General features: G+C 36.7%; 4 protein-coding genes and 1 long non-coding RNA gene across 5 annotated transcripts; 3 read left to right on the top strand and 2 right to left on the bottom strand.

Annotated features, from left to right (window-relative positions):
* The first annotated feature begins 487 nt into the window (after positions 1 to 487).
* On the top strand, positions 488 to 1,513 carry LOC104104042 (putative protein phosphatase 2C 76). Its single transcript, XM_070189859.1, has one exon. The coding sequence runs from the start codon at positions 488 to 490 to the stop codon at positions 1,511 to 1,513; it is 1,026 nt and encodes a 341-aa protein (XP_070045960.1).
* Positions 1,514 to 2,135: 622 nt separating this feature from the next.
* Positions 2,136 to 4,247, bottom strand: LOC104104033 (uncharacterized). Its single transcript, XR_011411884.1, has 2 exons — positions 3,808 to 4,247; positions 2,136 to 2,983 (listed from the first exon to the last, which is right to left on the bottom strand). It is a non-coding gene; the product is annotated as an uncharacterized lncRNA (long non-coding RNA).
* A 1,159-nt stretch (positions 4,248 to 5,406) lies between these two features.
* On the top strand, positions 5,407 to 6,856 carry LOC104104032 (chitinase 2-like). Its single transcript, XM_009612018.4, has one exon. It carries the CDS (start codon positions 5,677 to 5,679, stop codon positions 6,595 to 6,597), a length of 921 nt encoding a protein of 306 aa, XP_009610313.1. The 5' UTR covers positions 5,407 to 5,676; the 3' UTR covers positions 6,598 to 6,856.
* A 1,794-nt stretch (positions 6,857 to 8,650) lies between these two features.
* On the top strand, positions 8,651 to 9,571 carry LOC117278681 (chitinase 2-like). Its single transcript, XM_033658147.2, has one exon. The coding sequence runs from the start codon at positions 8,651 to 8,653 to the stop codon at positions 9,569 to 9,571; it is 921 nt and encodes a 306-aa protein (XP_033514038.2).
* An 842-nt stretch (positions 9,572 to 10,413) lies between these two features.
* On the bottom strand, positions 10,414 to 11,422 carry LOC104104036 (uncharacterized). The gene has a single exon (XM_009612020.4). It carries the CDS (start codon positions 11,302 to 11,304, stop codon positions 10,591 to 10,593), a length of 714 nt encoding a protein of 237 aa, XP_009610315.1. The 5' UTR covers positions 11,305 to 11,422; the 3' UTR covers positions 10,414 to 10,590.
* Between the last annotated feature and the right edge of the window lie 12,648 nt (positions 11,423 to 24,070).

The raw sequence follows: 24,070 nt of genomic DNA, 5'->3' as shown, positions 1-24,070 counted from the left end.
CTTTCTTTTGAAGGCGTATGTGTATAATTATAAGTTCAAAAAAATTTCATTCGTCATTGAGAACAGGGACATATGCAGTATTTTTAGTAAGCGGTGTCAAAATTTAAAAAAATAAATGAATAAATAAATCACTATAATACCGGTGTCAGTTTTTATATTATATTCAATATTTTCATTTTATATACTATCTATATATACATAATTATTAAAAATTTCGACATATGTAATCCTTAATCGATAAGAATTAGCTTAAGTGTAAATAAGAATTACGTTTATTGGTTTGGTGTCAACATCGTGTACACGTAAGTTTTTATCTATTTTAACACCCTGGTAGTACAATTTTCTTTCAAATCGAGGACACCCTAGTATAGTCAAATATTGAGAATTTTGCATTTATAAGGTAACAGCCGCTAGGGTTCTTGCCTCTTCTTTTCCATCAAGACCTCAAAATTTTGAGTCCGCCACTGTCCTGATCTCCTTCGTAGAGATGGCCCGACGTCGCGATGTTGTTCGCAATTCAAACAAGAAACAACAAGTCGGATCTTGGAAGATAATGAGTATTATCATAAGTGGAATTTTTATTGCTTGCTTCATTGGAATATTTATGAACCTTAAGGTACCTAAACCTGAAGAAAAAATTGTTCCACAAGCAACAAAGTCAATTCCAACTAAAAATTGTCACTTTGCCTCAAACAAAGGGAGAAGACCATATCAAGAAGATCGAATAACATGCGATCTTGATCTTAAAATTCCTTTTTTGGGGCGCAAAGAGGTAAGTATTGGTGTTGTGGCAGTATTTGATGGTCATATTGGAGAATATGCTAGTGAAATGGCCTCAAAACTCTTTTTAGAAAAGTTTAAGTTTCACCTTAAGAATTACCATAGTAATGAGTTTATGGACTTTTTAAAATCCTCTTTAGTAAAAACCATTGAGGAAATTGATGCAGAATTTTCCAAGATTGCTATCGAACGTGAACTTTATTCAGGAACTACTGCAGTTGTTGCTCTTATATATAACAATCATGTTTTAGTTGCTAATGTTGGCGATTCAAAGGCATTTATTTGCTCTCAAAATGATCAACGCGGGGAATTTGCTGGTGAGATCGTTAAGGAATTGACAAGAGATCATAACGCGCTAAGGTTAGACGAGAGGGATAGAATTGAAGCGTCTGGAGGTATATTCAGTCGGACGATTAATGATGTTCCTCTGCTCAATGGCCATTTCCCTATGACTCGAGCTATTGGTGATGTTCCTTTGAAAAAATATGGAATTATAGCTACTCCAGAGGTGACTGATTGGATAAATTTAACTTCAAAAGATGAGTTTTTGGTGGTATCATCTGATGGAATATTTGAAAGTTTAAGTCCACAAAAAGTTTGTGATTTTCTGAATAAAGTAGAGGACTATTCAGATCCATCATTATTGGCCAAAGACCTTATTCTAAAAGCATTTTTAGGAGGCAGCAGAGATAATTTATCAGTTGTTTTGGTTCCCTTGGGATCCCGTGTATGATAAATCAGCTGTTTTTTTGGTTAAAAAAGACAGTCCAGTGCACAAAGTATTCCGCATTCACGTAAAGTGGGAGAAAGGGGATGTAGACAACATATCCTAATGTAAGCATTTGTGACTGCTTTCACGGCTTGAACCATGACCTATAGGTTAGGCTCCCTTCAAATCAGTTGTTTTTGGTTGGTTTTAGAAAAATATTAGCAGCTCTTTTTATTTTTTAAATTTTGTTTAATTGATTCTTTCCCTTGCCGGTAGTATTAGTAATTAGTCTTGTATTCTATTATAGTTAGATCTTTATTATTACATGTTGATTATTTCACTTGTTATCTTATTATTTTGTTGTGTTTGTTGCTACTGATTTCATTTTCATATTTCCTTGAGCAGAGAGTCTATCGGAAACAGTCTTTGCCCTCAAGGTAAGGGTAAGGTCTGCGTTCACACTAACTTCCGCATACCCTACTTGTGAGACTATATTGAGTTTGTTGTTGTTGATGATTCTTTCAATAGTTTGGATACAAGATCTTTTTCTCAAAAATTTGTTTGCATAGTCTTTAATTTTCACAAATTATAACTGCGATATCTTAACAAAAAGAGGGCAACGAAAGAGGAAAAGAAGAGAAAGTAGTAGCGAGAATATCAAACAACCAATTAACATGATGTCAGTTTCAAAAGACAAACCTACATCTGAATTCAATTACTCATAGTACATTATTAAATGTTTAAAATTATTGTGTTTCACTTGCATATTAATGTTCCTAGGACCAATGGCTGAGACACCATTTTACTTTATAAGGCGTGTCATCTCACACTTTCTTGCTCGCGCAAAGACATATATAAATTATTTTCGCTTACAAAATAATAAAAATAAACATCAATCTGAGAAGAAAAGTAAAATCTTAGAACATGTACCGCCCTAAACAGGAACATACAAGTTTAGTTTAATAAACTACCACTTACACAAGATCTTGCGTATGCTAATTAAGCCGCTGCTGCACAGCACAGAAAGGCTTATGGAGCTCTATTTCCAAATACATTTCTCTTAAGCTTTACTCCAAAAGGTGTGACCTGTGTTTCACACAAGTTCAACCCGTGCCATACTCGACGAGGCAAATATCGTCGAAAATAGAATGTATTTGAGCTAAAATGAGGCCCTTCTAAGACTTGAACTTGAGCAAAACCAGGACGCCAGTCATCACTTCCAGCCAATTTAAGGTAAAGATAGCAAATTGGTGATTCGACACATTGAGCAGTGACTTGAAACTGATCTGTAATACAAGCTTGAAATGGTTTTCTGGGAATATCATCAAGAACTTGTGGCTCCAATGGATCAAGCCTTCTCAAATGCTTGGAATTCAAATGGTGCACTAAAATGTCATTGGATTTTTCATCACCAAACCTTAGGCTTACATGGTTTGAGGTTTCTGCACCCTTTGTACATGTTGTCTCTATTGTCACAAAATAGGTACATTTCTCCTGCAATTATCAGGACAACAATATATTTTCAGTCAAAACCAACTTAGTAATTTGCAACATTACTATGTTACGGATTCAGTAAAGTAAAAAGTGATGATGTACAGGATCTTTATTTTTCGGGATTTAAGTTATATACACGGAGAGTATGACGAATTACTTTTGCATTTTCAGTGTAATTTAACATGTTATAACATATTATTTAATCTATATATCTTTCATGTTACAAAATCATACTTGCTACAAATTTGTTACTCCTATGTTCGAAGCAAAGTTGTTGTCTAATTATTAGACCGCGAATTACAAATGTCTGAAAAAGTTCAGTTGTTATTTCACGTGGCAATCCACACAGTGGCATACGCGGGAATTTTCATAAGCAGTGTCAATATTTGAAGAAGTGAACAAATGAATAAATTACTGTAATGACAAGCAGTGTCATTTTTATATTTATACCCAATATTTTAATTTTATTTATTATTTATACATGCAGATTATAAAAAAAATCGGCGAAGCGGTGTCACATGACACCATTTCAAGCAACGTTCCTACGCCCCTGAATCCACATCGATTTAATGAAAGTGAAGGGCCTAGAACAATGGTAACTTAATTACCAATGGCGTAAAACACTATTACAAATTGTCAAGCGCAAAAGTTAAACTCTAATATTGTAGGTTGTTTATATCACACCCTATGAGGTACGGCCCTTCTCCGGACTCTGCATGAATCCGAGATGCTTTGTGTACCGGGTTGCCCAGTGTATAAAAGTTAATCCTTAAACAAATTCATATGAATCTTCAAATTGTGAAAGTACTAATAAATTCTCCTACCTTCTTTGTTGAAAAGCTCTCACTTGTCGCCTCGATGGAAACCTCCTTCCCTAAAGCAAGAAAGATGAAACTCAGGACGAAAATTGATGTTCCAAACTTCCTTAACATCATGCTTAATCTCTGAGTTTTGATAGAAAATTAAAATGAAGCACTTAAACACACACATGTTATTTTATATAAGAAGTACTATCTGTTTGATACTCATTCTTTGCTTCATATGGACAAAAAGGAAATATTCTTGGATGTCTTGATTACTTGAAGATAATAACCATCTTTTTAATAATCTTCTTGTTTCATTTGCTTTCTAAGATAAAGCATAAATTCTGGCGACTAATCAAATCTTGAACCAACCTTTAGAGATCCTTTAACTCAATACTTTCAGTTTCATCACAAAGATAAGCCTTTTGATTAATTCTGATAAATATTTAATAAAGGGATAAAGAAAATTTAGACAGAAGAAACTATAAATAACAAGTTTGGGTGAACAGGACAAAGGATTTTTTTTTTAAATTTTGTCTCGAAGAAACTTCGTTTATGTGAAAGTGTAATTAGTTTCAAACTCGGATAAAGAAAGAAAGTTACAGTATGTTGATAGGCAACATAAAGATGATTCTACTATAATGAAAATGGATATAGAGAATTCATTATGTCTACCTAACTAGTTTGAGACCAAGTGCTAGCTGATTGATTTTATCTCTCAAAAATAAATATGGCCTCATGAGAAAAACTAATTAGAAAAGTAAATGTTCCATTTTTTGTATTTGTATCACTTGAAGATAGCATTTCTTTGCCTCACAGAAATGAATCCTTCTTCCCGAAATGAAATACAACAAACACCATCAGATCCTTTTTGCTTAAGATCATTTATATGCCTAAATATGTTCTTACTGTCTCAGTCTAGAGGAGGCAAAAAAGCTGTAATATCGCGTTAACATTTACTCCAGTGTTGTCTATACGACTGTCCAAATTGGATCAGATTGAGGAAAGATACTAGTATTAACTTGTGCCTAAGAACCACTCCTTAATACAGGTGCAGATGTAGTGTATATGTTATGAGTTCATCTGAACGCAAACCCATTAGTTTTACCTTTCAAAAACCCAGTTTTCTGGCCGAACGCCATGGATCCTATAATTTGTTCTGATCCTATGAACACAGATTGTTGGGTACTAAACGACACCAAATAAAGTGTGTTTTCTGCAAAATTTGGTACACAGTTTGAAGGAGACAAATGCAAAATGACTCGTTTGCATTCGTGCTCTAAAGAGCAAATGCTGCTGACCAAATCCAACACAATTTAAAGGAGAAAAAAGGTCGCCTAGTTTCCATGGTTTACCTTTTAGATTGTCGCAAACGTTAAAAGCTGCTTGATACAAAGATCTAGTATTAATTGAAAAAATCAGGTTTTCTTTAGCATGAAAGAAAGATGTAAACTAAAAATGAACTCTACACGAAAACGGCAGATACACATATGACTCAACTTATACTCCAGACAACTTGGTTAGAATAGTTTAATTTAAACATTTTTTAAGACATCTACTAATACCTAACCTTGAGGCACGAAAAGGGAGTTTCACTTACCTAAGAATATTTAATTAAGCCGTCTGTAGAAGATGCCAAGAAGAACAATGCCAAGCTTCCAGCTGAGACATAATCTTTTATATATACTGATGTTCACCAACTACCAAACCAGGTCTGCAAAAGAAATGTTAGTCACAAAAGAACAAACAGAAACTAAGCCTTAAATGATGGTCTGGATAACAATCTAACAAATGACTTGTCAAAGGACAAGTATTTTAATCGGCATTTACTTTGGTTAAATATCAATAAGAAGTACAAGGAATCCTTCAAAGTTCAAACTCCAAGAAAGTATGAAGCCCTTCAAATTCTGCATCTCTATTCTTGTCCTTCAATCTCTCTTGACTATTTCCGCTACAACTGAAGCAGTTCCAGCAAGCTGCCCTGGAGTTTTCAGAGAATACATTGGAGCTCTATACAAGAATGTCACATTCTCTGATGTCCCAATTAATCCAAATGTTGAATTTCACTTCCTCCTCTCCTTTGCTATAGACTACACAAACACACAATCATCAGAACCCACTAACGGTGACTTCCTGGTCTATTGGGACACTGATAACCTAACACCTTCTCGGATTTCTTCCATCAAGGCCCAGTATAAAAACGTTAAGGTAGGATTGAGTCTCGGTGGTGATACAGTGCATGGTAAAAATGCCACCTTTGCTCCTACTTCAATTACTTCTTGGGTGAGAAATGCAATATATTCAGTCAGCAAGATAGTGAAAGAGTATAACCTGGATGCAATAGATATAGATTATGAGCATTTCAATGCAGATCCAGATACATTCGCCGAGTGCATCGGGCGACTATTGTACTATCTTAAACAAAATAATGTTGTCTCTTACACATCAATAGCACCATATGCAGATGATACAGTGCAAGAGCACTATTTAGCACTCTGGAGAAAGTACCGACATCTAATAGACTATGTCAACTTCCAATTTTATGCCTATAAAAAGGGCACAACCATTACTCAATTCCTGCAGTACTTTGAAACCCAGAGCAGTAACTATAAAGGAGGCAAGATTCTTGTGAGTTTTGGAACTAATAATATTGGTGGCTTGTCTCCTAAACATGGATTCTTTGATGCATGCACCATACTAAGGAGTCAAGGAAAACTTCATGGTATCTTTATTTGGTCGGCAGATGACTCTAAAAAGGATCATTTTACATATGAAAAGCTGTCACAGGATCTCTTAGCAAGTTCAATTTGAATATCTTGCAACCATTTAAGATAATCTTTTGTAGGCCATGACAAAAGATAAAATTAAAGCAGAAGAATGTTGTGTTTTATCTTGGAGGATTCTCTGGGAAATAAAACATGTTTGAGGTAGCACTCTTACTGTGGTCTTACAATCAAGATCTTGATGCAAACAAGTTCAAATTTACAGTTCCCAAAAGTGATAAAACTTACTCTTTGCAGGAAAACATTTTTTTTACTATAGTTTGTAAAAGGATTAAGATCAAGCATTTCACCAAATTGCATAAGCTGTCAATTAGACTGACCATCAGCATTATTCAGGTCTATTCATTTATGACCCATTGTAATTGTAATGCCTCTACTTGTGTACAAATATATTTCAAATGCAGTAGCATGCGTGGATATAAAGGTAAAGACTAATAGGTACCTGGTTTCCCTAATTTGTGCCTTAAATTAGACACCTAGAAAATATGCAATTGAGAAATTTCCATTTTCAAAAGCAAGCAATCCCTTCAGTATCTTGAGTAAAGTAAGTAAAGCATACAACTTTATTGACTAGCTTCCAGTTCTACCAGCATATGTCCTATATGTTGCCCAAGCCCTTTGCACTTCTCTTCATCTACCTCATAACTGTCAATGCATTTGGAGCCAATATTCATCCAAAGTAAACTCTTCCTTTAGCTCAAACTCAAAGAAGGCAGTCAAACTATGTTAACCCAGAAACTCAGACAAGCAAAAACTCCGTGCATATATTAGCTAAAATGTTGCTCTCACCAAATAAAGCAGATTAGAGGAAACATTTTCCAGTTATGAAGAAACTGAATATGAATGTTGTTTTGCTAACCTAGGCAAATGGACCGACTGGGTTTAACTTTAAAAGATATATCATGTGAGAATTAGGAAGAAATTGTGCTACTGTGTTATACAAGTGAAAAACCACCACTTAGAGTCCATGCATGAGCCTTTGAACCATCCTGTGCAATAATTTCTTCTAGCCTACTCTTTAAAAACAAGAAACAGGAAAAAGACAACTCAATACCCCATAAGTTGTCATGTCAACTGTCTAAATTCGATCAGATTGAGGAATGGTACAATCAACTTGAGTCAACGAACCAATACTCAATATCATCTCTGCTGATTCTTATGAGAGAGCAACGATGGTTTTGAGGTATCCCCTAGCAAAGTAGGTAAGTTACATTTTATATGCATTTCACCTTTCTGAAAACCCAGGTTCCTGGGCAAATGCCATGGTAATCCTATCATTTTTGCATTTTTATTAACATAGAAATATACGGCTATGAAACAGCTACAAATGAAGTTCTTTTTCTGAAAAATTTGGAGCACAATTTGAAGGAGACAGACGCAACATGACTCAAGTTTGCCCTTGTCTCTAGAAAGCGAATGCTGCTGATTAAGTCCAACAGAATTTGAAAGCGCCAAAATCGTTACAAGTAGTTTTGACTGCTAGAAGTGTAAACTTATTACTACTTTTTAGATTGTTAGAAACGTCAAAGGCCTGCTTGAGACAAAATTAAATACATCAAAATTAACAGATTCTCTTTTGCCTGAAAGAAAGATGTCATATGTAAATGCACACTACACCAAAATGATGGATGCATATATGACTCAGCTTATATTCTAAAAAAGCTGATTAGGATTATAAATTTTAACATTTTTAAGACATCTCTCCATACCTAGCACAATCAGTACAGCAGAATGGCCTTGCTGATAGAAAAACGAACATGAGATTCATGCCTTGTCAACTTTGAGCTAATGAGAGAGAGTTTCAATTACCTAGAATATTTAATTAAGCCGTCTGTAGAAATGCCAAGAAAGATAATGCTTGGCTTCCAGCTGAAACATAATCTATAAGTGTATAGATGCTTACAAAACCAGGTCTGCAAAAGAGATATTACTCACAAAAATACAAATAGAAACTAAATCTTATATGACAGTTGGAGAGGCATACAACAAATACCTTGTAGAGGGAGAAATATTTTAATCGGCATTTACTTTGGTTAAATAGCAACAAGAAGTACAAGGAATCCTTCAAACTCTAAGAAAGCATGAAGCCCTTCAAATTCTGCATCTCTATTCTTGTCCTTCAAGCTCTCTTCAACATTTCCCCTACAACCAAGGCAGATCCAGCAGACTGCCCTGGGGTTTTCAGAGAATACATTGGAGCTGAGGGCAAGAATGTCACATTCTCTGATGTCCCAATTAATCCAGATATTGAGTTTCACTTCCTCCTCTCCTTTGCTATAGACTACACAAACACAACATCACCAGAACCCACTAATGGTGACTTTCTGGTCTATTGGGACACTGATAATCTAACCCCTTCTCAGGTTTCTTCCATCAAGGCCCAGTACAAAAATGTTAAGGTAGGATTGAGTCTCGGTGGTGATACAGTGAATGGTAAAAATGCAACCTTTGCTCCCACTTCAATTACTTCTTGGGTGAGAAATGCAATATATTCAATCACTAAGATAGTGAAACAATATAACCTGGATGCAATAGATATAGATTATGAACACTTCAATGCAGATCCAGATACATTCTCTGAGTGCATCGGGCGACTGTTGTACTATCTTAAACAAAATAATGTTGTCTCTTACACGTCAATAGCCCCATATGCAGATGATTCAGTTCAAGAGCACTATTTAGCTCTCTGGAGAAAGTATGGTCATCTAATTGACTATGTCAACTTCCAATTTTATGCCTATGCAAAGGGCACAACCATTCCTCAATTCCTGCAATACTTTGAAACCCAGAGGTATAACTATGAAGGAGGCAAGATTCTAGCGAGCTTTGGAACTGACAACAGTGGTGGCTTGTCTCCTAAACATGGATTCTATGATGCATGCAGCATACTGAGGAGTCAGGGAAAACTTCATGGTATCTTTATTTGGTCGGCAGATGACTCTATGAAGGACTGTTTCCTATACGAAAAGCTGTCACAGGACCTCTTAGCAAGTGCAATTTGAATATCTTGCAATTATTCAATATAATCTTTTGTAAGCCATGACAAAAATAGAAAAATTGGAATGCAAAGAATGTTATTGTTTATTTTGAAGGCTTCTATAGAAAATAAAACGTGTTTGAGGTAGTCCTTTTATTGTGGTCTTAACATCACAATCCTGAAGCAAACTATTTCAGATTTACAATTCCCAAATGTGCTAAAGCTTACTCTTCACATGAAAGTATTGAATATTGTTTGTTTAGTGCATTCCATGAAAGAGCAGTTATAGGATAAGTACATAGAAATATGAGAATCAAAATGGGATGTAAAATGTAAGGAAATCTGGAAATAACAGCCCACTTCCCTTCGATAAGTGCTTGTGGTGCTTTTTATCAAGTAACACAAACACAGTTGTTTCGTACAAACATACTCTCACTATCCAAAAAAATCAGAAAGCTAACCAGTCAATCAAACACTTTGAATCATAACTCATAAAGAATTACTCGAACAGTTATATCAATACAGCTTTAGCAATAATATCCACAAGGGACAATTTTTCGCAGGTATTACATTTAAAAAAAAAACAGTAGTCTGATCCTCACAATTAGTAGCAACACAAGAAATAATCTTCATACAGCTGAACTAATTCAATTACTTTTCACCTTTAATTCTCCTCTTTTTACTCTTGTTCTCATTACTCTGCTCTTTTGAACCAGCATTGTCTGATTTTTTTTATTATTTTTTTTTTTTGAGAATGACTTTGCTTATGTACAACTATAAAGTACCAAGTGAACAATTTTTTTTTTCAGGATATGAAAATTGGCACATAAATTCTGGTATGTCAAATAAACTTTGTTAGATCCATAATCATTTGAAATTGAATCATATCTCATTAAATATAACTCAAACTGTTATATCAATACAGCTTTAGCAATGATATCCACAAGGGACAATTTTCCTACATAAAAAAAGCATTACTATGATCCTCACCAATAGTAGCAACAACAGCAGCAACACAATTTTCATACAATTCAGCTAACTCATTCACTTTTCACCTTCAGTGCTCCTCTTTTTACTCTTTTTCTTATTACTCTGCTCTGCTGAACCAGCATCTTCACTCTCACTGTGATTCCTCTTCTTCCTTTCCTCCTCCTCCTTAACCCTCAAATCTTCTTCCACTTTCCCCACCACCTCACCCTCATTGTCACCAACAACCTTATTTTTCTTTTTCTTCTTTTTTTTGTCCCTGCTTATCATACTATCTTCCTTAACTTCCTCGAACTCCGATTCCCTCTTCACAGAGCTATCCATTTTAACAAACTCCAGCTCATTTTTCTTGGATTTTGCTGTCTCTCCTTCACTTATATCGAGCCGTTGCTCGGTCTTGATCAATTTCTGATCCTTATCAAGCTTCTTGCTTTTCTTATCAAGACTGTTGCTTTTTTTGCTTTTTTGTGACCCATTTGGGAAAGCATCATTCTTAACTACATCTTCAGCCTTTATACCAACTTCCCTGATTTTCTTCATTCTTTCGGAAATTTTCTCAACTTTGATAGAAAGCTCATTTTTTGCACTATTTGGTCTGAGTTTCTCATGAAGTTGAACAAGTTGATCGAACGAATCGGCAGCACGTTTGATATATACGGAGACAGAATGTGAAGCTCCGTTTTCTGATGCAGCAAATTTGGAGAGCGATTTTGCTGCTTGAGAAAGAGAGATTGGGGTTGTGGATGTTAATTTGCCTGATATTGTCTTCATTGGGTTTGAGATTTTGCTTCAATTTTGGTTGCTATGGTGGTGTTGTCTGCTGCAAGGGCGGCTCTAGGGCAAGGCAAGTAAAGAACTTTGCCTTACGCCCCCAAATATTTAAGGCCCAAAAAATATAAAGTAATACTATATTATATAATATATATTCCATATTTTATATTTATATAATTATTAATAAAATATTTCAAATTAAATAATTGTTAAAATTTGGCAGCCGTAGGATTGAGTAAGTTAATAGGATAATTTTTTCTCAAACTAAATTAAATAATATATTTACCTTCTCGTCAATTCTATTTTTTTTTTTTTTATGTGTAGTCTTTTTTATGTTTCTCACGATTTTACTTTCTAATTTCTACTCAAATTCTCTAAATTAACTGTTTCTTTTTGTCACATTTGATTGATCCACACGCCAGAAAGTAAGATTTTTTGTGTCTTATCTTTTTTAACTAAGTAATCCCCGAGACAAATGTCGTAAGGTTCAAAACACGATGGATAATGGTCTTACCCCTTTACTATTTTCATTTAAGGGAAAAATTCAATATCATGTGATGTGCGCCTAACCCATATATCATGAGTTGCGCTCTTAGCACTAGATCAAAGTCATGTCGGTTTTTTTGTGTCTCAATATTATATGAATTTTATAAAAGAAGTTTCAGGGTCTTTTTTATATGCTAGCTTTAGTGTACATGCATTGTACGTATTTTTACGTCTATTATAAAAAGTGTATAAAATACTATAAAATAAGAATGAATTATGTGTATTAACAATTGACATCGAAAAAATATAATATTTATTTAAATTAAAAAATAAATATTACATTGATGAATAGTTGAATGCATAGTTATTCGTTATCGTTTAAACTTGCAACGATTAAGAATTTAGGTAAGTTATTTATATATATTTTTATGAAGATAATTTTGTGTTTTTGTATCTGACCTAATCTCTTTTATGGACGATAATATTGGTGTAAGAAATACTACTCCAAGTATTAACTATTATATATACCATATATGGGTCATAAATGGGTGGGTCGGGTGAGATATGGACGGGTTGAAAATAAATAATGCAATAATGCAAAAATTGATAAATTATCCGACCTCATCCATATTTAATACGGATAGAAAATGGGTTAACTGGCGGATACTATGGATATCCATGTTATCCATGGCTTCTTGAATATGATCATTTTTGGGAGAATACCTAGTCTCCCAAACTTGAGGAGCCCCAATTTGAGTATTTACAAATATAAAAGTTAAACACATTATTTATCCATTGGTTATCTATTTTCTAAGTGGATAATATTGTTCTTATTCATATTTGACCCGTTTTAAAAAAGTTTGAATAATATAGATGGATAACTGATTTTTTATCCATTTTGCCACCGCTACCATATAGTATGTATGTTTATCCTTACTAAAATGTTCTAAATTTAAGGGTTTTTTGGATTTGGTTGAGGTTTTTTGAATGAGTAAATAAATTATGATAAAATTTTCTTCTCTCTTATTAATTAGTACTCTTATCTCCCTCTTCGGGTTTGATGTTCCCTCCTCTACTATATTTATTTCATTTTTATGCTTTTAATAATTTAACTTTTCAATGCCAAACTATTTTCCCCCCTAAAAACCCTATTTTTCTTGTCTCTTTTGATTGATCTATAAATAGGAAAGTAAATTTTTTTAACTTGTCATATTAATACATGAATTTTATGAAATAATTCTAAGGCCTCTTATTATAGTTTGACTTTAGACCATTAATTTCATTGATTCGTCCCTACGGTTAGCTATGAAATTTTATTTATTTAATTTTGTATTTACTTGAGGATGCTTGGGTATTTTTTCTTTTCTCAATCTTAGTGATTACTCTTCTTATAAGTCGAGTCAGTCTAACAAAATGACATTTAATATTTTTTAATTATCCGTCGTATTACTCAAAGTTTTGACCATCAAATAACAAAAGTTTATATTTCAAGGCATGTTTAATGAATATTGTTTCCTTTTTTTCCCTTCACCTGCTAGGTTCCTTAAGTTTTCTGATCTTAATAAAATTTAGTGGCTTGGAATTAAAGATACTCTTTAAACATGCACATTGACATATATAACCTTTTTCAAGTAAAATTATGTAATTAGTTACTCGCAAAATGTGGCCAGTGATACACGATACCTATAACAAGTGACAATTAAAATATGGAATACGTCTATAAAATAATTGCCCGCACTATAAAAAAGCTACAAAATATGATTTAATACGTCTATAATAAAATTTATGACCAAAGACTATAACATATAGTATTACACCAATGATAATAAAGTTGTCATAATTGGTTTCATATTTGCTAGAGTAATTCTTTTCAGAGTTAATTTTATGCTTGATAAAGTAATATCTCTCTCTAAAATCATTAAAATATATATTATTTAATTTCATTTGCCTAAAGAGTATCTAACTTATAGCATCCAAATAATAGATAGTTACCTTATTCAAATTTAAATAATAGAGGTGAACGACATTTTGCAGACTTCGTACATAGTTTTAAAAAGAAAATATTTAATAATTATATTTTAATAGATTGCATAGTTTTAAATATTAGAAAAATAATTAAGTTCCTAAATATTAGGAAAAAAATTAAATGACTATTCCTATATATTAGGAAAATAATCAAATGATTATTTTGTCCAGTGTTAACTCTTTTTTAAAAGGGGTAAAAATGATGAAGGATATTTTGCTAAGGATTTTCGTGCTTTTAATATAGTATAGATATAGATAGAATACGCGTTATGCGTGTATACCCAATCAATACGCATAAAACTTTAAAAAGAATATATAAATATGTATTAAACTGCGTACGCTTGTCATGCAATTGCTAATTATCATTTTAAATGTATTTCTAGAATTTGATATTGAGTAAAACAGTATAATAATTATGGACAATAAAATAATTTATACATAATCATAGTGTTAGTTAGATTATGTATTTAAATTTTGATATATAATTTTAATAGAAAGAGTGTTTGACTAAATGACCCACTTGTGGGAAACTACTGGGTTTGTTGTTGTTGTTGTTGTTGTTGTTGTTGTTATTGTAGTGTTTGACTTTTGTGATTTTTGCCTGATTCTGAGATGTGGGTCCAAGTCGATTTTTTAAGACGGATTTCGAAATTTTTGTTAATGGACTTAATATTATATATATGCAGAGGATCAAAACATTTTTTTTTTTAAAAGTCTTTCTCTATTTTTATTTTGCTAAAATAATAAAATTATATAAAATTAATTGATGTTAATTTTATGACCGGTTATAAACTTATAACTAATATTAAGGAAAATTTCTCTATTTTTTTAATTAAGATATTAATTTATATATAATTAAGATATTAGTTCATTGAAAATTTAGAAATCAATTGTAATATCTAACATATAAAATATTAATGATAGTTATCATTATATCTAACATGGAATGTATATTTATGTTGATATATCTACTTCTCATAAGTGTATAAATATTTACCACCAATAAATTTATTTTAATATAATTTAAATTATTAATTAAGCAAAAAAAAAAACCTAACGTATACTATGTGCATATGGAAAGTTACCATAAATTGATATAATGACATTATTCTTTTATTAATTGAAAAGGTCATAAAATTTAGGAAATATTAAGGACTTCTTACCTAATTCAAATAAGGTTTGATTTAGTAAACAAAATTTGACTTTGATTTTAAGGTCCTAAATATTAGGAAAGTAATTTAAATTATAATTTTATCCAATATAAAAATGATTTTTAATGGGTAAAAAGGGTAAATGACATTTCGCTAAGGACCTTCGTACTTTTAATATAGTATAGATTTTGGTTTTAGGCCACCAATTCTGTTGAGCCGCCCATAATTGATGATCAACAATTATTTACAAACTACTGCCTCACCATGGACGTACTGTTCAACCAGCTTGTCACGACCCCATTTTTCCCTCCGTATGATGTCGTGATGGTAACTAGTCTCTAAGATTAGGTAAGCCTAGCAATTTACGGAATAACTGAATAATAAAACTGCAGCTCAAATCTAAACATGGAATATAATTCTATAAAACTGTCATTCAATAATTACAACTCCAAAAATCCAGTGAAAATAAGTCACAAGCTTCTAAGAGCAAATAATAAGTGCCTCTATACATCATAGTCTAAAAAAATAAGAAAAATAACATAGTAAGAATATAGGGGGACTCCGAGGTCTGTGAGCGCTGGCAGATATACCTTGAAGTCTCTACGAGCAGTCCAACTCACTGGTATCTGAGCTGGTGGGAAGAACCTAGATCTGCACAAAAAGATGTGCAAAGTGTAGTATGAGTACGCCACAACGGTATCCAGTAGGTGCCAAACGTAACCTCGGTAGAGTAGTGACGAGGTCAGGTCAGGGCTCTACTGGTTTAAAAGAAAAGTAAGGCAGAAGTAATAATAATATTTTAAAATGAATGAGAATTTAAACAATAAGAAGTTTCAGAAAATACCAGCACAATAAATAGAGGTACACAGCAGGGGCACTCCCGAGGTACCGCCTCGTAGTCCAAAATGTAAAGATACAGTGCAGGGGGATCTCCCGAGTAAACGCACCGTAGTCCCAAAGTAAATATGCATTATAGGGAGATCTCCCGAGGAACCACCTCATAGTCCCAAAGTAAATATGCAGTACATGGGGATCTCCCGAGTAAACGCCTCATAATCCCAAAGTAAATATGCAATACGGGAGAATCTCCCGAGGAACCACCTCGTAGTCCCAAAGTAAATATACAGCAGGTAATCGAAAGGAAACATAATTTTTCAGCAAGAATCTTACAGTTAAAGATTTAATTCAAATCAAGTAATGCAGGTAATTCAACTAAGCATGTTGCACAAATTGCAAGTAAGAATTAAGGCACATAGGCATGCGATATTAGGCTAAACATGATCACTACATATGTTAAGGCAACTCAGTTAATGTATTTTAAAAGAAAACAACTCCGTTTAAAAGATGACAAATCAGCAAGAACCGAATTTTCCATAATCATCCCGTGTACGCACTCGTCACCTCGCGTACACGGCGCCCACATATCACAAACCATTATAACAGTACCAAAATCCTAAGGGGATTTCCCCCACACAAGGTTAGACAAGTCACTTACCTCAAATGTTGCTCAATCAATTGGTAAGAATGTCTTTCCCTCGACTTTTCAACTCCGAATGGCCCAAATCTAGCCAAAAGCAATTACATAACATGAATACAACTACAAGAAATAAATTTAAATAATGAAACTATGACTTTAGCAAAGAATCGAAAATTCGGCCAAAAAGTCGACCCGGGCCCACGTCTCGGAATCAGGTAAAACTCACAAAATACGAACACCCACTCGACTACGAGTTCACCCATACCAAAATTACCAAAATGCGACATCAAATCGCCACTAAATTCCTCAAATCAATTCTCCAAATCGCTAACCTCAAACTCCCAATTTTCACCTTAAATATACACTAACCAGGTGGGAAATCAACGAGGAAACAAGATTATTGATCAAAAATAAACACAAGGGACTTACCTCAAGAAATCCCTTGAAAATGCTCTCAAGAATTGCCAAAATCCGAGCTCAAAATGTCCAACAATGATAAAAATCCCAAGCCCTTGAATTAATAGAGTCTGCCCAGTGTTTTCGCTTATGCGGATCACTTGACCGCATCTGCGGTCCCGCTTTTGCAGAAAATGCACCGCTTCTGCGGTTTTGCCCAGGCTGCCTTACCTTCACTTCTGCCATTTCCTATCCGCTTCTGCGGCTCCAGCGCACCTGCGACCTCCTTGTCCGCATGTGCAGTCTCGCAGATGCGAAATTTTTCTCGCATCTGCGACTTCTGCCCACACTGCTCCAGCACGCTTCTGCGCCCAAATGCCTGCTTCTGTGGGCTCGCATATGCGGTCAATCTTGTGCAGGTGCGATTACACCAGAACCAACCCAGAAAATCTTCTAAGTCCAAAAACAAAATTATCCGTTAACCATCTGAAACTTACCCGAGGCCCCCGGGACCTCAACCAAATATACCAACTAGTCCTAAAACATCACACAAACTTAGTCGATCCTTTAAATCACATCAAACAACACTAAAAATATGAATTACATATCGATTCAAGCCTAATGAACTTCAAAGTTTCAAACTTCTACATCTGATGCTGAAACCTATCAAATCAAGTCCAGTTTACCTCAAGTTTTGCACACAAGTCATAATTGACATTACGGACCTATTCCAACTTCCGGAATCGGAATCCGACCTCGATATCAAAAAGTCTACTCCCGGTCAAACTTCTCAAAAATCATCATTTTTCCAACTTTCGCCAATTAGCGCTAAAATGACCTACGTACCTCCAATTCAACATCCGAACATGCTTCTAAGACCAAACTCACCCTACGGAGCTATAGAAACCGTCAAAACTCCATTTCGGAGTCTTCTTCACACAGTTCAAATTTCGGTCAATTCCTATGACTTAAATCTCCATTTTAGGGACTATGAGTCCCATTTCACTCTGAAACCAAAACAAATCTTCCCGACAAGTTACATAACTACTAACTGAAGTAGAGGGAGCAATAAATAGGGGTTCAGGGTTAATTCTCTCAAAACGGTCGGTCGGGTCGTTACATCCTACCCCTCTTAAAACATACGTTTGTCCTCGAACGAGTATAGAGACATACCTGAAGTGGTGAAAAGATGAGGATAACTGCTGCGCATATCATGCTCGGTCTCCCAAGTCGCCTCCTCGACCGGATGACCCTTCCACGAAACTTTCACTGAAGCAATATTCTTTGACCTCAACTTTCGAACCTGCCTGTCCAAAATGGCCACTGGCTCCTCAACATAAGATAGATCATTGCCCAACTGGACTGAGCTGAAGTCTAACACATGAGACAGATCATCGTGATATTTTCGGAGCATGAAAACATGGAACACTAGATGAACTACAGAGAGACTAGGTGGCAGTGCAAGCCTGCAAGCCACCTCTCCAACCCTCTTAAGAATATTAAAAGGTCTAATATACTTAGGGCTCAACTTGCCCTTCTTTTCGAACCTTATAACACCCTTCATGGGCAAAACCCGGAGCAAGACCCTCTCCTCAACCATGAATGCAACGTTGCGAACTTTTCGATTTGCATAACTCTTCTGTCTGGATTGGGCTATATGAAGTCGATCCTGAATCAATTTAACCTTCTCCAAGGTATTCTGAACCAAGTCTGTACCCAGTAGTCTAGCCTCGCCGAGGACTGAACGACACGAACCATAGATGCATCTATTACACTGTCGAGGCGAACGAACCGCTCCCATGAGAATAGAGAAGTTTACCTCGCTCGCGGAAGTACTTGCGACGCAAGAGGACATGGATTTCTCAGAGATATTAAATATTCATCAATTCTTCCCCAAAATAAAAATTCTAGATTGGAAGTTTTCAACTTAAAAATCTCTAGTGTTAGCCCTATTCAAGATAATTAATATACATAACAAATATGACAGTACAATTAAAGCAAGTTATAAATATAAGACTACCCGGACATCTCATGAATATATATAACTACGCACGGACTCTCATCACTAGTGCGTATGTAGCTCCACACACAAATATCTCACAACAACATACACCTAAGGGGATGAGTTCCCTCTTGCAAGGTTAGGCAAGAGACTTATCTCGTTATCAAGCTCACTTTCGGCCCACAAATTTGTTCTAAAGCCTCAACTCGGTGCCGAACAATCCGAAACCAGTCAGATGTTATATAAATTAGTCAATACATGTTCAAAAGTTCATAATTTAACTATTAAAGTAATTACCCAACCCAAATTGGAAGATTCTTAAAATTTACCCCCGGGACCACGTGCTCGGATTCTAAATAATTTTGAAGATAATTGTTACCCATAACCTCACAAACTCATATATATAATTTTTATCCAATTCCATAATCATTTTCATGGTTAAATCTCATTTTTATCAAAACCTAGGTTTTTCAACTAAGCCCATAATTTTCATAATTTTACATATTAAAATCTACCCATAATCTATGTATTTACCTTCAATTGGTAGATGAAAATCCATCTCTAAGAAGCTCCACAAATCGCCCAAGAAGTGAAACAAATGAACAAAAATGGTCTAAGTCCCGTATTAAATGGACCTCACTGCCTCCCAACGACTTCTGCTTCTACGGAGAATTGGCCGCATTTGCGGAAAATCCATCGCATGTGCGGCCCTAGCCCAGGACGTCTTATTTCGCTTCTGCGAACCTGCTTCTACGGAAAGCAGAGCGCACCTGCGGTCCAGACCAGGCCGGCCTCTCACCGCATCGGCGGACTCCTTCATCGCAGAAGCGAGTTCGCTTATGCGAAAATGCTTCGCTTCTGTGGAGCTCGCTAACCCCTCCTATTTTTGCTTCTGTGATTTAGGTGGCACATTTGCGGTGCCGCTTCCATGCCCATTCCACCGCAGGTGCGAACACACTAGATGACTGGCATCAACAGCTCTTTTCCAAAGAGCAAACAAGCTCTGTCGACCCTGTGAATCCTATACGGGGGCCCCGAGGCCTCGACCAAACATACCAACAAGTTTGTAGCAATAAAACGGACTCGCTCACACTCTCGAAACGCGGAAAACAACATTAAAACTAAGAATCACAACCCAAAATCAAATAGAATCAACTTATGAATTTCAAGTTCTTCCAATTTACTTCGAATGCGCCGAATCATACTTAACTTACTCGAAATGACATAATTTTGCGTGCAAGTCTTAAATTACCATACAGAGTTATTCCTAGGCTCGGAATTCTAAACAGACCTCGATAAAATCAAAACCTACTTCAAACGGAATTTAAAGAACTTTAAAACCTTCAATAAGCCAACTTTCAACTTTAGGCGCCGAAACGCTCCCAGGTCATCCAAAACCCGATCCGAACACACGCCCAAATCCAAAATCATCATACAAACCTATTGGGACCGTCAAATCTCGGTTCTGGGTTCGTTTACTTTAAATGTTGACCCAAGTAAAACTTAACCCTTTTAAGCCAATAACAAGGAACTAAGTGTTCCGATTTCAACCCAAACTCTTCCAAACCCAAACTAACCATACCCGCAAGTCATAAAACAGTAAAAACACATACCGGGGAAGGGGAGGGGTCTTATTTAGAGGAACAGGGATACAGAAGACAAAACAACCGGTCGGGTCGTTACATTTTCCACCTCTTAAACAAATATGTCCTCAAATGGGTCTAGAATCATACCTGGAGTGCCGAATAAGTGTGGATATCTGATACGCATGTCCTCCCCGGTCTCCCAAGTTGCCTCCTCGACTGGTTGACCCCTCCACTGAACTTTTACCGCAGAAATCCTCTTGGACCTCAACTAGCAAACTTGCCTGTCAATAATGGCAACTGGCTCCTCCTCATAACCCAGGCTCTCATCTAACTGAACCGTGTTGTAGTCTAACACATGCGACCTATCGGCATGATACTTACGGAGCATAGACACGTGGAAAATCGGATGAACTCCCGATAGACTGGGGGTAAGGCAAGCTCATAAGCAACCTCCCCAACTCGGCTCAACACCTCAAATGGACCTATAAACCTTGGGCTCAACTTGCCCTTCTTCCCGAACCTCATGATTCCCTTCATCGGCAAGACTTTCAAGAGAACTTTCTCGCCTACCATAAATGACTTCTGATCCGCGTAACTCTTATGTTTGGACTATGCTGTGCGAAGTCGCTCCTGAATCAACTTTACTTTCTCTAAGGCGTCCTTTACCAAATCAGTACCATATAACTTAGCCTCATCAGGCTCAAACCATCTAATAGGTGAACGACATCGCCGACCATATAAAGCCTCAAATGGAGCCATCTCAATGCTGGACTGATAGTTTTTGTTGTAAACAAACTCGTCTAAAGGCAAGAATCGATCCCACTACCTTCCGAAGTTTATCACACATGCTCTGAGTATATCCTCCAAGACCTGAACCGTCCACTCCGACTGCCCGTCGGTCTGCGGATGAAAGGCTGTGCTGAGCTCTACCCGGGTCCCCAACTCACTCTGTACTGCCCTCCAGAAATGCGAAGTAAACTGAGGGCCTCTATCTGATATGATGGAAACAGGCACACCATGCAACTGAACAGTCTCCTGAATGTAAATCTGGGCCAATCTCTCTGAAGAATACGTGGTCATGACCGGAATGAAATGTGCAGACTTAGTCAACATGTCAATAATGACCCAAACTGCATCAAACTTCCTCAAGGTCCACAGCAACCCAACTACGAAGTCCATAGTGATGCGCTCCCATTTCGACTCAGGTATAACCATCTGCTGGAGTAGGCCACCTGGCCTCTAATGCTCATACTTAACCTGCAATTTAGGCACCTCGCTACATACTCGACTATGTCATTCTTCATCCACCGCCACCAATAATGTTGCCTCAGGTCGCGATACATCTTCGTAGCACCTGGATGAATAGAATACTGAGAACTGTGTGCCTCCTCTATAATATTTTCCCTCAATCCATCAACATTAGGGACACATAGACGACCCTGGAGTCGTAGAACACCATACTCACCGATAGTAACCTCCTTGGAACCACCCTGTAGTACCATCTCTCTAAGAACCAATAAGTGCGGATCGTCATACTGGTGAGCCTTGATCTGCTCGAATAGTGAAGACTGGGCGACGATGCTTGCAAAAACTTGGTTGGGCTCTGAAATATCCAACCTCACAAGTCTGTTAGCCAAGGACCGAATGTCTAAAGCTAATGGCCTCTCCTCTACTGAAATGAATGCCAAACTACCCATACTCTCCGCGTTACTACTCAATGCATCTGCAACCACATTCGCCTTGCCCGGATGATAAAGAATGGTAATATCATAATCTTTTAGTAACTCAAGCCACCTGAGATGCCTCAAATTAAGATCCCTCTGCTTGAACAAATGCTGAGGGATGCGATGATCGGTGTACACCTCACAGGACACCCCATAAAGATAATGCCTCCAAATCTTAAGAGCATGAACTATCACGGCCAACTCTAAATCATGTACATGGTAATTCTTCTCATGGGGATTCAGCTGACATGAAGCATATATAATAACTCGCCCCTTATGCATCAATACACAACCCAGGACAATGCGTGAAGCGTCACAATACACAGTATACATCCCTAAACCAGAAGGCAACACTAACACTGGTGCTGAAGTCAAGGTGGTCTTGAGCTTCTGAAAGCTCGCCTCGCAATCGTCGGACCATCGGAACGAAGCACCCTTCTGGGTTAATCTAGTCGAAGGTGCTGCAATAGATGAGAAGCCCTCCACAAACTGACGATAATAACATGCTAACCCCAAGAAGCTCCTGATCTCGGTCGTTGTGGTAGGACGAGGCCAACTCTGAACTACCTCGATCTTCTTGGGATCTACCTTAATACCTTCGCCTGATACAACATGCCCCAAGAATGCCACAAAATCTAACCAAAACTCATACTTAGAGAACTTAACATATAGTTTCTGTTCCCGCAAGGTCTGAAGCACCACTCTCAAATGCTGCTTGTGCTCTTCCATGCTACGCGAGTAGATCAAAATGTCATTAATGAATATAACGACAAACGAATCAATACATGGCCTAAACACCCGGTTCATCAAATCCATAAACGCCGTCGGGGCATTAGTCAAACCGAAGGACATCATCAGAAACTCATAGTGGCCATATCTAGTCCAGAAAGCCATCTTCGGAACATCGAAATCACGAATCTTCAACTGATGGTACCCTGATATCAAGTCAATCTTAAAGAACATCCTGGCACCCTGCAACTGGTCAAACAAATCATCAATCCGTTGTAACAGGTACTTGTTCTTAATGGTAACTTTGTTCAACTGGCGATAATCAATGCACGTCTGTATAGTCCCATCCTTCTTCTTCAGAAATAACACTGGTGCACCCCCAAGGTGATACACTCAGCCTGACAAACCCCTTTGCTAGCAACTCCTCAAGTTTCTCCTTCAATGCTTTCGGAGTCATGCGGTACGGAGGAATAGAGATACCTTCTTGACCATGTGTCAAGCCTTAAGAAAAGAGATAACCCGACTAGATGCATTGACAGACGAACCTTTCTACTCCAATCTATGCAACTTCGACATCGCCAAGGTAATAGTCTTGGCATGGCAATCAAGGATGGCGTGATATAGAGACAACCAATCCATGCCTAGGATGACCTCAAAGTCGGTCATATCAAGAAACAGAAGATTCACTCTGGTCTCATAACTACAGAAAGTAACAATGTAGGACTGGTAGATTCGATCCAAAATAACAGAATCGCCCACTGGAGTAGACACATAAATAGGAGCACCCAAGGACTCACGAGGAACACCCAGGAAATGAGCAAATAGAGATGAAACATATGAATTTGTAGACCCTGGATCAAATAGTACCAAAGCATCCCTACCGCATATAGAAATAATACTCGTGATCACGGCATCTGAGGCCACTACATCTGGTCTGGACGGAAAAGCATAGAACCCAGCTGGAGCGCCACCTGACTGAGCCCCACTTATCTAGCCTCCACCTCTAGGACGGCCCCTACCCACCTGCCCTCCACCTCTGGGTGGCCGGATGGCTGGTGCGGCAGCTGGTGCTATAATCATAGGCTGATGACCCTGCTGTACTGGCTTGCCCCGAAATTTGGGACAAAACCTCTTCATGTAGCCAGGATCCCTGCACTCATAAAAACCCCTCAGAACGGTGGACTACTAAC

Source organism: Nicotiana tomentosiformis, chromosome 11 (genome assembly GCF_000390325.3).
Source record: "Nicotiana tomentosiformis chromosome 11, ASM39032v3, whole genome shotgun sequence".
Taxonomy (NCBI): Eukaryota; Viridiplantae; Streptophyta; class Magnoliopsida; order Solanales; family Solanaceae; genus Nicotiana; species Nicotiana tomentosiformis.
The sequence above is the reverse complement of the archived record's forward strand: the minus strand, read 5'-3'. Positions and strand labels throughout refer to the sequence as shown.

Coding starts and splice junctions, on each gene's coding strand:
- LOC104104042 (XM_070189859.1), top strand. CDS start 488: ATGGCCCGACGTCGCGATGTTGTTCGCAATTCAAACAAGAAACAACAA.
- LOC104104032 (XM_009612018.4), top strand. CDS start 5,677: ATGAAGCCCTTCAAATTCTGCATCTCTATTCTTGTCCTTCAATCTCTC.
- LOC117278681 (XM_033658147.2), top strand. CDS start 8,651: ATGAAGCCCTTCAAATTCTGCATCTCTATTCTTGTCCTTCAAGCTCTC.
- LOC104104036 (XM_009612020.4), bottom strand. CDS start 11,304: ATGAAGACAATATCAGGCAAATTAACATCCACAACCCCAATCTCTCTT.